The sequence below is a fragment of the Xiphophorus couchianus genome, chromosome 15, assembly GCF_001444195.1.
Source record: "Xiphophorus couchianus chromosome 15, X_couchianus-1.0, whole genome shotgun sequence".
Taxonomy (NCBI): Eukaryota; Metazoa; Chordata; class Actinopteri; order Cyprinodontiformes; family Poeciliidae; genus Xiphophorus; species Xiphophorus couchianus.
In genome coordinates, this window is record NC_040242.1 from 5065250 (window position 1) to 5080248 (window position 14999).

At 51.0% G+C, this 14999-nt stretch overlaps 2 protein-coding genes across 8 annotated transcripts; one reads left to right on the plus strand and one right to left on the minus strand.

Annotated features, from left to right (window-relative positions):
- Positions 1–115: 115 nt before the first annotated feature.
- Positions 116–9959, minus strand: ppp4r4 (protein phosphatase 4, regulatory subunit 4). 4 transcript variants are annotated; one of them, XM_028040924.1, is made up of 25 exons: positions 9350–9457; positions 8097–8170; positions 7105–7207; positions 6873–7020; positions 6642–6715; positions 5914–6020; positions 5735–5842; positions 5540–5661; positions 5347–5469; positions 5065–5204; positions 4533–4652; positions 4381–4458; positions 3618–3701; positions 3285–3458; positions 3097–3202; positions 2831–2978; positions 2609–2753; positions 2475–2513; positions 2316–2387; positions 2187–2250; positions 2035–2109; positions 1882–1972; positions 1085–1134; positions 678–1008; positions 116–448 (listed from the first exon to the last, which is right to left on the minus strand). In XM_028040924.1, the coding sequence occupies exons 1-25, from the start codon at positions 9455–9457 to the stop codon at positions 415–417; spliced, it is 2718 nt and encodes a 905-aa protein (XP_027896725.1). In that variant the 3' UTR covers positions 116–414. The 4 variants fall into 4 exon arrangements, with proteins under 4 accessions (XP_027896725.1, XP_027896726.1, XP_027896728.1 ...); XM_028040925.1 differs by having other exon boundaries at positions 270–448; positions 2187–2244; positions 9350–9958; XM_028040927.1 differs by lacking the exon at positions 2475–2513 and having other exon boundaries at positions 270–448; positions 2187–2244; positions 9350–9959.
- A 264-nt stretch (positions 9960–10223) lies between these two features.
- On the plus strand, positions 10224–14807 carry LOC114158962 (ankyrin repeat and SOCS box protein 2-like). Of its 4 annotated transcripts, XM_028040940.1 has the most exons (9): positions 10241–10330; positions 10734–11148; positions 11434–11603; positions 12122–12277; positions 12358–12603; positions 12711–12882; positions 13095–13665; positions 13849–14035; positions 14172–14807. In XM_028040940.1, exons 2-9 carry the CDS (start codon positions 10886–10888, stop codon positions 14306–14308), a joined length of 1902 nt encoding a protein of 633 aa, XP_027896741.1. In that variant the 5' UTR covers positions 10241–10330; positions 10734–10885; the 3' UTR covers positions 14309–14807. The 4 variants fall into 4 exon arrangements, with proteins under 4 accessions (XP_027896740.1, XP_027896743.1, XP_027896742.1 ...); XM_028040939.1 differs by having other exon boundaries at positions 10224–11148; XM_028040942.1 differs by having other exon boundaries at positions 10224–11148; positions 13882–14035.
- Positions 14808–14999: the final 192 nt, after the last annotated feature.

The window sequence follows — 14999 nt, forward strand, 5'->3', positions numbered from 1 at the left end:
AAAGGTGAGAAAAGGTGAGATCGTTAGAGGAACCAGCTGTTCGGACTCTGCTGACCTTCTCCCTCTGAGGCTCTTTTCTCTGAACCTCCATCTAGTGGTACAAAAACTCAATAAAAACCATTTTCATTCAGTTTTTTATTTTAAAATAATTTATGATTTCCACCAGTCCCAGTTAAACTCCTCTTTGGTTGCCCCCAGTGATCACTGTCCAATGAGATCACACCAACAACCTGCAGGTGAACCAATCAAATGAAGCGATGAGATGGTTGAATACACAGTGCTCAGTAGGATCGCTCAGCATCCACCGGTTCTGCTGGCACCGCGCTGCATTCTGGGCGTCGCCCTGAAACCGCTTCCAGGCAGCTGATTGGCTGATGGACTCAAGTATAGGTGATGACATCATCAGCTTCACTCTCATTCTGACTGGAGAGAGTTGGACTTCCTGTTCCTGCCGAGAGAAAATCAGAAAAACAGGTCAGGAAGTAGACCGCACCGAAACTCAACCAGAACAATGAGGACTAACCGGGTCTGGAAGTAGACCGCACCGAAACTCAACTAGAACCACCACTGGTACCAGGTGAAGCAGACCTCCTGTCCCAATTTATCTGGTCTTAAGGTCTTTTGTGGAACCAGTTTGTGGAACCAGTTTGTGGAACCAGTTTGTGGTCAGGACTCACATGGAGAGCTTCCTGGACTGACTGTCCTTCATGCCGCTCCCTCGCTCCATCGTCTTGCTGCGCTGACCCAAGGTGCTGGTTCTGTGGTCCCGATGGTCCAGGGTGCTGGTTCTGTGCTCTCGCTCCTCCAGGGAACTGGTTCTATGCTCCATCATGTGGTTCCGCTGGTCCCGGTTCCCGGTCCTGTGGTCCAGGGTGCTGGTTCTGTGCTCTCTCTGCTCCAGCAGGCTGGCATGGTCCAGGAGGCTGGTTGTTTTGCTTCGGATCAGAACCGGCATGGAAGAGGTGGACTGGGTTGTCAAGGTGAAGTGGGCGGTCCTCACTGAGTCATCTGTGGGAACAGGAAGTGATGTAAGAGCAGAAACAATCACATAGGGAGTCCAGGTGACTGAAAGGTGAGCAACTACCTCTGGTGGATTTCCCAAGACCCGAAGAACCACTGAGATCTTTGACCTTCCTGAATCACACAGAAAATCCAGAACATGTTAGTCAGGATTGTCAGATCATCAGCTCTACAGAACCTGGACTGGACCGGTCTGGACTGGAATAAATCATGTATTTTATGTCATTTGCTGGTACTGGTGGGGTTTGTAATTGAAAGAAAAAAACTGTGGCTGGTGAAATGTCTGAGTGGCGGGTAAAAAATGTTAATTTCCACCCCTGGTCCAAACGAAAGAATATTGTCTCTATCTGAACTGGCTCTCCTCTGGCCGGCGATCTCAAATCCCCTGATGATTTGTAGACAAGCTGCTGTAGGTACAGCGCCGTGTCAGAGCCTGGTTGTTACGGGATCTGACTGACTGACTGATGTGCTGCGGTTGTTCCCTTCCTGATGCTGTCAGTTCATCACCCGTCTGTCTGTTTACTTTCAGAGAAACTCCTGTTAGTTTATGAATTATGAAGTGCTTAGCAACTCAGATCAACTGGAACATTTTAAAGTGTAGGTTTTTTCTTTTGCTCTTTTCTTTGGTTTTGTTGTTTTGTTTGTTTTTCTTCTAATTCATGTAAAGAACTTTGAACTGCCTTGTTGCTGAAAATGGGCTATATAAGTAAAGTTGCCTTACCTACCTAAATGCTTAGCTTGAAACTGTGGCTCTTTTAAATGAGTGAATGTGGTGAAAATATGATTTTGAAAAGCGAACCCCATTTCGTTCCCCAGTTATTGCTGTTAATTTTAACTGTAACTTTAGTGAACGGTTCTTACAGAGGCCTGTCCGAGTTGACGGGTTTGGACGAAGTCGGCTGGCTGCTGAGGGACCGACTCCGAGACAGTTTAGCCTTCCTCGTCTCTTTACCTAGACACAGAGGAGACACATCATCATCGTCGTCATCGTCATCGTCAACCTCATGACCTTACCAGAGGACGAGCTTCCTGTTGAAGAGGACACAGACATGGACTTTGCAGAGGACAGACTGGTCTTGCTGTCTCTTCCTGTCAGAGAAACGTCTTTAACAGAGCCGAGTTGGAAACTGCTGGAGATTCTGGGAACAAATGAAGGTTCAGCTCACGTTTTCTCTCCTCGTGTTTGTCAGAGTTCAGCTTTCCATCACTCTGCTGCCGCTCCAGCTGCTCCTGGCAACACAGCGCATGTCTATAAAACCGGCCAAACACAAAGCCTCAGTCACCGTCACACTCACCATCTCCAGCAGCAGCATCTCCTCCTTCTCCTTCTTCTGGTCCAGCAGGTCCCACTCGTGTCTCTTATGAAACTGCGGAAAAACACAACACATCCAGGTGAGGAGCAGACGTGGAGGACACGCCTCTGTCGCTCAGGTGTCTGTGATCTGGTCCCTTACAGGTTCAGACAGGTCCAGTTTGTCCAGTTCCAACACTGTCTGGAAAGTATGAGGGACAATGGATAAACTCCAAACATTTAACACTCAAATAGCTGACTGGTTCCCAGTGCAGACTGGTATCAGGTCTGACTTACCTTGCGGATCATGGCCACGACATCTTTGTCTTTCTCTCGACAGAGAAACTTCTGGACGCAGAAATCCAGTTTCTGCAGCAGCAGCTTGTCAGCTGGCAGGCGGAGGGACGACCGTAACCGTGGCAACAGCTGACAGAGCTTGTACCTGAGAGGACAGGTGAGACATCAGGAGGAGGACGGGTGAGACATGGGAGCTCTACAGAGAGAACAGCACTGCCCTACCTGACGTTGGCGACAGGGTCGTGGACGAGTTCCAGCGCTGGGATCAGGAAATGTTTGTTGAAGTATTTTCTGGAGAAAATCTCTGTGGCGATTTCACAAACATCCAGGAACCTCAGGCGGTTCCAGTAGCTGCGGCCTTGAGCGAGATCTGAGGACAGAAACAGTCGATTTGACCACAGAGCTGACATGATCGACCAGACAACACCTGGTTCAGGTGAGCAGGCCGGTTTAGCTTAGCTAAGTTTCTGCAGCAGAATTGCTCTGACCTTGGATCAGCCGCTCCATCATCTCCTGACGCTGCTCCTGCTTACGGTTGTAGCGCAGGAACGTGCAGAAGGTCCGAGCCGCCTCTTTCTGTACCGGTAGCACTTTCTACAGCCGAGAGGAAGCAGAGCAGAGTTACCTGTCTGTCACCTGGCTCACCAGGGGATGATGCGACGCTGACAGCGCTGACGTTGGTGGTGAGGATGATGAAGATCCGAGCAGAGAAGGTTTGGTGCAGCAGCTCTCCGGGCAGCAGTCTGGACAGGCAGCTGTAGCGATGCAGCAGCTTCTCATGCAGCCGCCAACGCAGAGAAGATCCAACTTTCTGTTCGGCCGACAGCAGCGCCGACAGCAGCTCTGGGAGCTGAGGCGAACCACAGACAGTCCACCAGAGATCCATGGGAACACCGAAGGGGAATCCGGCGCAAGAGAAGAGGAACCATCCAGGAACAGAGGAGAAAATATTCAGAACCCAGGCAGAGGAACCACATGAAGAACCTGAGGAGAACTTAGGTTCCCTCACCTTGTTGTCCAGGATTAGATTGTCTCCTCTAGAGAGGACCACCTCCAGAGTTTCATCTAGGTGGTTCATCAGCGCATCCAGAACCTCAACAAGAATCAGTTGAAGAATGCAAACATAAAAACAGCAGAAGGTTTGAAATCGAGCCAAAAGACATTTCCAACATACACCAACAGGGGGCAGTTTCAGTGGTGGCTACTTCCTTGTCACAGGAAGCTGCATCCATTCTGAAGCTACTGACCTGATTAATGATAGGCAGACGCCGCTGGCAAATGAGAAGGAGATTACTCACAAGCGTTGGCGTGGATAGCCTGGCCGTCCACTGGATGGTCTTCTTCCTCTGCTGGCTAACGCTAGCCTCTCTGTGCTAAAGGCCAGAGGAAGAAGGTGATCCAGTGGATGACCAGTCTAGGCATGCTAGTCACCTAGCTTTCCAATGCTAACTCTAGTGAATACTCTCCTTCTCACTTAGTGATGGAGGCCTGTCATCAGTCAGATCTGTAGCTCCTATTGAAATAGCTTCCTGCAATCAGAGAGGAAAGACTTCTTCTGCATCATGTTCATGCAGCTGATCTTCTCTATTTCCTTAGAGATAACATTCTGAAGAGGTCTGCAGACCAACCAACCTGGCAGGAGTTCTGACAGCTAGTGTCAGTAATAAGGAAAACATTTAAAGCACCAGTTGGATCCAGTGAATCTATTTACTCTGAAATATAGGAACATGATTTCCTGTGACATCACAGGAAGCACGGCCGTGACGTCTCACCTCTAGAGCACTGTCTTGGAGCAGCAACAGGAGCTCCTTGTGGACTACATGGACATTAGACTCGAGCAGCTTCACCACCTGCCAGAAAAGGCAACGTTGTGAAGTAAAGAGACAGGAAACACCAAGCAGATGGGAGTACAGGTGGTTCTCACCTGGTGGAAGCTGGCTGCTACACTTCGGCGAACGCTGACCTCTGGGTCGCTGCAAAGACCCGACAAAGATGGATGGATGTCGCACAGGAAGTGGGCGGGGTCTACGAATGCCACCATGGCCTGGAGAGAGGAAAGAGGAATGGTTTTTGAACTACTAAAGAGCCCAGAGGTTCTGGAACTGTGAGGATCCCAGATAAGTCCAGCGGTACTGAAATGCTGCAGTACCAACGAGACTAAAGGTTCTGGAACTGAAATAGTACCAAAGGACCTGATCTAAGTCTGTTTTCCTCCTGAAAAACCGAACCAGAGGTTTGGAGGACCAGAGGTCAGAGGCCAGTTAGCATTCACACCTCCCAAACAAGCCGGGCTTTGACTAGGCAGATGGACTGGAGTTGGATCAAAGCAGACTGGACAGGGCTGGTGTGCATCAACCCTAAAACTCTGGATTGCCCAATAAGCCTGAAAACCCGTGAAAGGGGAAGTGACAGCAGGACTACCAAAGAACCCTGGGAGTCAGTGAGTCTTTGAGTACCGGTAGGTTGTAGCAGCAGTTACAGCGGATCAGCGTGGACTCGCCAACATCCATCTGGTTTTCTTCAGTCTGCAGTCCAGTAATACACAGAACCTGAAACTTCTGCAGCAGGAGCCTCTTCTGCTCTTCTGACAGTGAACCTGAAGCACAGAGATCATCATCACACCTGTTCAAACCAACCTTCAGGACCTTCTCGCCTATCGTCCCAGGTCTGTACTCTGGGTTCACGATTGTTTAAATCAGAAGGATTTTGAAGGTTCTGTTGTAACTGTGCGGTCTAACCTGCCAGTCCGCTGCAGAGCTTCCCAAACTGGAACGACAGCGACACCATGATGCCTTCATCCACCTGTGATGAAACGTCACACGCTGACATCACCAGAGGAACCAGCAGGTGAAGTCGGTCATCTAACAAAGAGGAGGGGTTTTAAACAAGGTGCTGATGGAGAGTGGGGGTTCTGGTTTGGTCCGGACTCACCTCCGTCCATCATCTCCATCAGGCTGATGATGCTGTCGAAGGCGGCCAGGCGAACGCGGCTCTCCTCGTCACCGGCGAGCTCCAGCAGCTCAGGGAGGAGCTCGGTTCTGGTGTCATCCATCCTGTGATGAACATGCTGGGTCAGTGGGGCAGAACCTCGCCGGTAAGGGTTGACTGTGTTGACTTTCTGTTTACCCGATGGCTCTGGCCATGCTCTCCAGCTGACGGCACATGCAGACTCGGACCTCAGACTCCGTGTCCCGGCTCAGAGAACGGGCCAAAGGCAGCAGCTCCTTCTTCACTCTGACGAACAGAACCTCAGTCAGCAGGAGAGACAAACCGCTTTCAGACCAACTCTGCTGCGCGCCGCTCACATGAGAGAGTCAAACTTGCAGGAAGCCTTTCCTAGAATCCGACAGGCGGCCAGTCGAGCCTGAAGGGAGTGAGACAGCTGACTCTGGTAGAGGAGAGGGTTCAGCACCTGGGAAGACAGAACCACCAAGGTCCGGATCACAAAACTACAGATTCTCCCTCTTGCGTAGATTTTTCACATCGGTGTACTCCCACTCCTACAGTTCGGACTGAAATGCATCCCAGACACTGACAGTTTAACAAGGACATTCAAATCAATACAGAACTAGACCACGGGTCTTCACATCCAGGCCTGGACCTTTAGATGGCAGCTGGACGTTTTGAGGAGGTGACTCAGCCGTTTGATTCAGGTACGTTGGACCAGGGACACACCTGGCCATGCAGGGCCCTGGGCGCCTGGAGATAAAGACCGCTGAGATAGACTGTTCATCACTCGGTGTGCTTAGTGCTAGAAACCCTTCTAGCTGAGGCAGAGGGAACAGACACATTAAAGAGAGAAAATCGGGGACTGGATGGAAGCTTGTCTCTTTGATACTAAAGGTTTTTCAGCCAGGTGAAGGTGGAAAGAGCCAGATTTGCCTATAAAATAACCCTAGAAGGTTCTGTAAGCTGCCAGTCCGCTGCAGAGCTTCATGTCATTATTAAAATTCTTCCCTTTAAATACGTCGGATCAACAGGTGGAACCAGAACCTGGCCCGGTTTACCTGAGCATTATTCAGGAACCACTGACCTCCTGTTTGATGGTCTCTTTGGGCAGAGCGTTGATGGCCGACAGCAGAGTCTCCAACCAGGCGCTGCTCACCACTAACAGACAGAAACCAGGTGAGTTCATCCAATCAGGACCCGGAGTCAGCAGGTAACATCAGGTCTGACTGTTTCACAAAACGTCACCAATCTGCTGACGGCTCTCATTAAAAGGCTCGGTTAAACCTAGAGCATTTCAGATCTCAGGTGAGGTTACCTGTGTCCCGGTGGTTCAGGTGGAGCAGCACCGTCTTCAGGATGGAGTAGGTGTGTGTGTGGATCAGGATGATGTCGTCCTGCAGGATGGTTAAAAATGAAGTCGCTGCTGCCAGCTGGATCTCAGCACCAGCTCCATTCAAGACCTCCTGGCTCACACAGGTGGGACAGGTGAGCTGCACTGAAACCTTTCTTGAAGTCAAGTGATTGTCCTGTCCTCAGATTGTACATACCCGAACTTTTGGTACAACTCGACGGAAAGTCTCAGCTGGGTTCTGGCGGACGAGACTCGGCAGGTTGCTGATGACACTGGCTCTCTGGACCTCCTGACCCACGCTGAGGAAAAAGGAGGAGGCGGTTCAAAAACACCTGAACGGAAAAACCTGGAGCTAGTTTGAGCACATCTGGACTCTGGTTCTGTAATGCCCAGTGAGTTCTGTTTGGGAATCAGTTCAGTGAACTAGTTCAGATCTTCTGGGAGAGAAGTGGTGATTAGCTCCAGAGTTTAATTAGCTGCAGAGTTTAGTGGGTCAAGGAAGAAGGACAGGAAGAGGGCATCAGAAATCTGACAGCTGGAGGCCAGAATGCATCCCAGAAACTGTGGACCAGGACTACATCAAGCAACCTGTTCCCCTCCTGGCCTGTGGGGGCGCTGCACCAAGAACCACTGAAGACACTGAGTGCAGCTTCCTTCTTCACCAAATGGAAACAAAATGGAGGCGTCAGATTTTAACAGTTGGAGGATTTCCCTTTAGTCTTTGGCTAAAGACCAGGAGCCATTTCTGCTGCTAATGCTAGGCTAACACGTTTGTTTCTCTGGTTCCTCTCTCCAGTGGTCAGTGGCTGAGAGGCGGGGAAAGCCATGAAGGTCTTCAGCCCATCACAGAGATGCTTCCTACAGCTAGGTGTGTCTCTAGCTGTAGGAAGAGTAGAGTACATAACCAGTTCATCAGCAGGACTGGAGAACCTGCGTGCTGCTGAGGAGCTGATCCAGGTGTGTTGGACCAGGATCACACCTCCAGGTAGCAGGTCACCCTGGAGGCCTGCAGCTCAGGATCATCGCTAGCTTTCCTGCAGCCACGCTGTTGGACTGTGGACTGTAAATTCTTAGATCCTGCATTTTAACTCCCAGAGATGTTAGTCAGTTCATCACCTGCATCGCATCAGGATAATAATGACCTGGGCTCTGACCACAACCACCTCATCAGTGACCTGGTGACCTCACCTGAGCAGGTAAACGGCTCGCTCCACGTCATTCAGGTCTTCATCCACAGTCAGCTGATCGATCTCCTCCGCTGTCTGAAAGAAGAAACATGAAAACATCTCGGAGGCTCCGCCTACACCACACTGATGCCACGCCCACTCATGCTGAAGCCACGCCCACATCACTATATTCAGAAGAGGAAACTTTGACATCTGTTCAGTTATTGATTAATTATTAATCAGGTGGTGATCAGATCACCTGCAGAAGTAGCACTGTTCAAATTTTACTGTCATGGTCTGCATGTCGTCATATGAACCCTAAATTAACCCTAAATGGACCCTAACTGGACCATAACTGGACCCTAAATGGACCATAACTGGACCAAAAATGGACCATAAATGGACCCTAACTGGACCAAAAATGGACCCTAAATGGACCATAAATGGACCCTAACTGGACCCTAAATGGACCATAAATGGACCCTAACTGGACGCTATGTAGGGGCTACATGAGGCAGCTGACACCTTACTGAACCCTCAACTTGTTACAGTGTTGATTGTTTTGAGTTTTATCATTTTGTCTTTTAATGTTTTTTATTCAAAACTTTGCAGCATTTTGTCCAAAATAAATGGACCTATGGGACATTAAAGTCCAGATTCTCAGGTCTTCATCTCTTTGTTCCTTTGTATTTTCATTCTTCTCCTTGGATTTTTGCTTCATATGTTCTAGTTTTTATCTCTCTCATCACTTCGTTACTAGAACCAGCAGAACCTGCAGGCTGGTTCTGAAGGGTCCTGGTAGGACACTCATCCATTCATCCCTTTGCATCCTCATGTCTGATGTAATCCTCCTTCTTCATGTCTCCATGTTTTCTTTACTTCTTTCTTGGTCCAGACTCTGAAGTGTCAGCTGTAGATCTTCTTCTTCTGTGAATTTGAACTGAAATGTGTTTTTTACGGATCGGGAGCTGAACTCTTGTCTCTGTTTGGTCCTCCGGCGTTTCACGGATCGATCAGTGATTGATTGGTTTTTCTGCAGCTCTCCTGGTTCTGCTGACTCAGTGCAGAGCGGAGATCCTGGAGCCGGTCTGTCCGTCCGGGTCTCTGCGCTGCCGGCGGACAGACCGACAAACTGCGTCACTCTGCGCACATCGCGGGTTTCCCTCCGCTTCCTGCCGCTTCACCCAGCATGTTCCCCCATCACCACCATCATCACCAGCAGCATCGTCTTCATCATGCCCCGCTCATGTGAGCGCCGCTCCCGGTCCCACCTACCTTCAGGCTCCTGCGGATCGGCCGCTCGATGAAGGCCAGCTCCTGCAGCTCCTCCGGCGGCCCGCCGGGCGGTCCGGGCGGGCTCAGAGTCATCCTGCCGGGGAACATCTGCTCACTGGAACCGGCCCAGTCACTCTCTGGTTGTTACTGGGAGAGCGGGCGGCGGAGCTCAGCACCATCCATCCCTGGCGAGAGGATGGGGGCGGACACGGGGAGGGGGTGGGGGGTGTCTCTCTCCGTTTCCAAGGAGATCCCGTCCGCGGCGGAGCCGACGTCACACTACTTCCGGTTACCGGAACAAAATGCGGTTTAAACCGTGAGCTGGTCCAAACGCTGCAGCGTGAAGAAACTAAAATCAGAAACCAGATTTCAAATTCCCTTCATTCAATCCAGATTATAATCTCAGATTCTCACATATGAAGAACTTAAAGATCAGAGGTTCTGATTGGTCCAGAGGTTCCTACCAGGACCCTTCAGAACCAGCCTGCATGTTCTGCTGGCTCTAGTAACGAAGTGAACAGATTGGATTAGATAATCCTGATCTGTTCCTGCAGTGACAGCGCCGAGGAACCTGTCTGTACCTCACCTGTCTGTAGCTCACCTGTCTGTAGCTCACCTGTCCGTAGCTCACCTGTCTGTAGCTCATCTGTCCGTACCTCACCTGTCTGTAGCTCACCTGTCTGTAGCTCACCTGTCCGTACCTCACCTGTCTGTAGCTCACCTGTCTGTAGCTCACCTGTCCGTACCTCACCTGTCTTCTCACCTGGACTTCCTGCCATCCGGTCTTTCTCGTCCTGCGGTCTCGGAGGTTTCCTGGTTTCCAGCCAGCAGAGTTTCGGTTTCGCGGCTCGCTGACGCTGCGGCTCATGAAACTTCAGACCCGTTTAGTTCCAGTCTGTCTCTCAGAGCCGCTGCTTCGTCTCGGAACCAGAACCAGAACCAGAATTGTAGAATCCCGTATCCTGATGGACAGCTTGACAGGTAGGAATGGTTCTGAACGTTTTGTCTGAGCGGTTCAGGAAGCTGCAGGTTCTGACTCTTTTCATTTCACAGACCCGATTCATAACAAACGGGTCAAAAGGTTCTTCTGAAAAATGTAATAAAAAGAGAAAAAATGGATCAAAGATTTCCAAACATTCACAGCATCAGGCTGGGATCCAAACACAGATTCTTTTTCTGGGTTTGGTTCTGACACTAGAACAGGTCCAGTTCTCTGGTTCTGGTGGTTTTGACCAGACAGACCCAGGACTCTATTTCTGGTTCCGGTGTCCTGGTTTCGGGTCGGTAACGTTTGCAGCCTCGGGTTGAGTTTCTTCTGCAGCTTCCAGACAGAAATTGGAGCTGCTGACGGTTCTGGATGTTTCTGTGTCTCTGTGGGTCAAAGGTCAGCAGCTCGAGTGTCTGAAAGTTTTGGCTCCAGCACAGTGAACAGAACCACAGCTGACCCGCCAAGCCTGCGGCCTCATTCCTGCATCTTGTCCTGAAGTGACCGGCCGCCGATCCGGACACTTAAAGGGAAACGGCGCCGGATCCAACATGGCCGCCTCTGAGGTCAACCTGGAGGACTTCAGCGTTTACGCTCACCTGACTGACGAAGAGCTGCTCCAGATCGCCGAGGAGAGAAGTCTGTCTGACAAACATCAGCAAGCAGACACTGATCAGAGGTCAGCACCAAGGGGCCCTCCTCCAGAACCCAGAAACCCAGAACCCCCCACTGACCCGCCACGACCAGAACACATCCAGAACTGTGCGAACCCCCCAACCGCCCTGACCCAGTTTCTCTACAGGCCCCTCAACAGGTGAGTTCAGCCAGTGGGGCCAGAGGGCTCCCAACACACCTGGGAACCAGTCGGTAATACTGGGAACCAGTCGGTAACCCTGGGAACCAGTCGGTAAACACTGGGAACCAGCCAGTAAACACTGGAAGACGGCCAGTAAAGACTAATAATGACCAATAAACAATGACAACAAATAAACATTTAAAATCAGTAAACAAACACAACGAAATATCATTTTAAACAGAACTGTTTAATGGCTGTTAGAACTACAGTAAATGTTCTCTTTGTGTTCTGGTTCTGCTGCAGAGAGTCCAGTCCTCTGCTGAAGGTCATCATGGACGGAGACGCTGAGGCTTTAATGGACCTGGTCCGGCAGCGGCCCGCCAGTCTGACCGAGCCCTGCGACCAAGGCTGGGTCGCTCTCCATGAAGCTGCCTTCTACGGACAGCTGCAGTGCGTCCGGATCCTGCTCAGAGGTCAGGGTTCTGATGGGCCTGATGGGTCTGATGGTTCTGATGCGCCACTGCAGCGCCCCCTATACTTTATATTTAGCTGTGCATCTGCCTGTAGCCCTCAGTAATAAAATGAAATGGGTAGAATATTTGCCCCCAAACTCAATGTTTAGTTTGAGCTGAACAGACCTTTAATCTCCACTAGAGGGCGCTGTAGGCTCGGTGTGTCGAGTCAGAAACAGAGAGAGGCTTCATTATGTTTCAGTCATTATGATCAAAAGTAAATCCAGTGACTTTTACTCATGACATAACATATTCATGTTCATATTTAAACGTGAACAGTAGCGACTGACTTGCTCTCCCATGCAAAGCTATTGGCAGATCCCAAATATTTTTATTGAACTTATTTGAAGTATTAATATTTCTCATTTGTGACTGCAGACACAAATGCAGTTTATCTTGTTCCATGAAACAGGAGCTTTGGTTCAGGAGGGAAGGGTTATGATTGGTTGGATGCTCTAACCTCTGACCTCTGACCTCAGCTGACCCCAGCTCAGTGAACAGATGTACGCTGAAGAACGAAACTGCTCTGCTGCTCGCTGCTCTCCGAGGAAACGCTTCCTGTGTCGAGTTCCTCCTGAAGCACGGAGCCAACGTGAACACTGCCAACAAACTCCGAGAGACGCCTCTGTTTCTAGGTGAGCTCTGACATCACAGTAACGTCACACACAGAAGCTTAACACCTGTGTTCTGTCCAACACCTGTTGCTGCTTGTCAGCCTGTGAAAATCCAAACGAAGAGGTTGTGGAGCTGCTGCTCAGGTACGGAGCTCAGGTGAACCTCAGCAGCAGTCAGGGTGAGAGTCCTCTGCACGAAGCCTGCAGACACGGCGCCCTGATGATCTGCAGGCGGCTGCTGGACGCCGGCGCCAACCTGAAGGCCAGGAACGTCTACCAGATCCAGCCGCTGTTCAGCGCCGCCCAGAACGGAAACGCAGAAACCCTGCAGCTGCTTGTTCAGAGAGGTGAGTCCAGCAGGGGCGCTGAGAAATATCTACTGCGGCCTCCAGGTGCCCAGCGGCCTCCAGGTGCCCAGCGGCCTCCAGGTGCCCAGTGTCTTCATGTTTTGCAGGTGCAGATGTAAACGAACAGGCAGGTGATGGAGCTTCGCCGCTTTATGAGGCATGCAAAAACGGCCACTTCCCAGTGGTGCAGGCGCTGCTCACTCTGAAGGCTGACGCTAACCGAGCCACCAACTCCGACCTGCTGCCTCTTCATGTGGCTGTGAGGAAGAACCACAAACGGTCAGAAACGCTGCGATGGGTTCGCTGCATGTGTTCTTTCCGAAGCCAGGCTGAAGGAACTGAGTAATGCATGACAAACTCCAGCTTCCGGTCAGTTGTTGAGTTCTGCTGGATCCATTGGAGTCTTTATCTGCAGATGTTCTGGGGTGGTTCTGCCATCAGCCCCAGACTGACCCCCCTCTGGGGGATAACACCGGTCTCTATGTTTACAGAATCGTATCCTTGCTGATCCCGCTCACCAGCCGGGTCAGAATCAGGACCTGTGGCATCAGCCCCCTGCACATCGCCGCTGACAGGAACAGGGACGAGATCCTGGAGCTGCTGATTGAGTCGGGCTTCGACGTCAATGCCGAGCTGTCGGAGGAGCATTCCCAGATGTACGAGGACAGGCGGAGCACCGCCCTGTACTTCTCCGTCTCCAACGGAAACCTGGAAGCCGCCGAGACGCTGCTGGAAGCCGGAGCCAACCCCAACCTGGACATCTTCAACCCTCTGCTGATCGCCGTCCGGCTGGGCTGGACCGACATGGCGGAGCTGCTGGTGCGGTACGGCGCCGACGTCAACGCTCAGATGTCCACGCAGCCGTCCTCGTTCCCGTCGGCCATCCTGCTCGGCATGGAGTCTCTGCCCATCCTCAAGCTGCTGCTGGACAACGGCTGCGACGCCCGCCTCTGCTTCCGGTGTGAGTACGGCCTCCGACCGCATCCGGCCGTTGCTCCGTCACGCCGTCCAATTGAAGAACTGCAGGTGAACCAGCGCTCCCAGCCGCAGGGCTGCATCCAGGTGAGCTGCCAGCATCCATCCATCTTCTCAGACACATGAACTTCAGCAGCATCCCAGTCCGAGTCCAGAGGGTTTGATGTGGGTGTGATTTTGGGAATTCATAATTATTCTATAAAGCATTTTTGAGATCAGACGCTGGTGTTGGACGGGAGTGCCGGTCTTACTGTTTTTGCTCTACTTCAGTGTTGGACCATGGTGTTGTTCTGTGTGTTCCAGTACTGCCAGGCCATCTCTAGCTCATGTTTCTGCCGGATATCCGGCCCCATCATCTCCATGCTGCTGGACTACGTCGGCCACGCCCATCTCTGCTCTCGACTTCTGGACATTCTGGAGAGTCGCAGCGATTGGGCGTCCATCAAACTGAAAGCTGGTAGGACAAATTATCTGCATCGTCAGAATTTTAACAAACACTTATTACCACTTAAAGCAGAATCACAGCAAAAGATCTGAGATCCTGTCGGACACATTTCGGGGCTAAGCTTCCTCCTGTGTCTGCTCTTCCTCAGCTCCTCCTCATCCTCTGATGCAGCTCTGCAGGCTGAAGATCCGCTTCCTCCTCGGAGTTCAGAGGCTCAAACTGATCCACACTCTCCCACTTCCTGTCCGGCTCATCCGCTTCCTTCGCTACGACGTGTGCTGCTGACTCACCTGAAGTCAGGGGACACACCTGTCCCTGACTTCATGCTTGGACCTGTTTATTTCTACTTATGTACCCTGCTGAGGTACAGCAGCCATGTTGGGACATTTTTAGTGAAGACGGACTCTGCCAGGAAGCAGAGCCTGAATTTATCCGACCAGAACCGTCAGATAAAATCTGACGATTCCAACGGCGCTCCAGGTTTCTGCCAGACTCTGGAGCTCCGGGCGGACTGCAGCCCGACTGACGGACAGAACCTCCAGAACCTCTCTGATCCAGAGGTTTCTGGTATGAAACGGTGATGTGATTTTGTTGGAGGTTGTGTTTTCTGAAGCGACACTAGGGGGCGCCAGAGAACACGTTTCTGTGTGAATCAGAGCTTTCAGTCTCTCTGCAGCAGAAGCTTTTCAGCCCTGAAGGAAGAAGTCAATAATTAATCCGCTTTATGTCTCTGACCGTAAATGTTCTAAGCATTTAAATATCAATAAATATTGATTATCTATCATACTGCTTATAAAGCAAGCAGGAGGAGATGGGAAGGAGGTTTGTGGAAGCTGTCGGTCTGCGACTCCTCTGCCTTTAGAGAGAAAACGGTCCTGAAAGCCTTCCAGATCCAGAGTCCTAACTGCCTCAGGTGTTTCACCAGAACCTGGAGGATAATCCAGATTTATTCTGAAAGCAGAGCTGCAGCAGAATA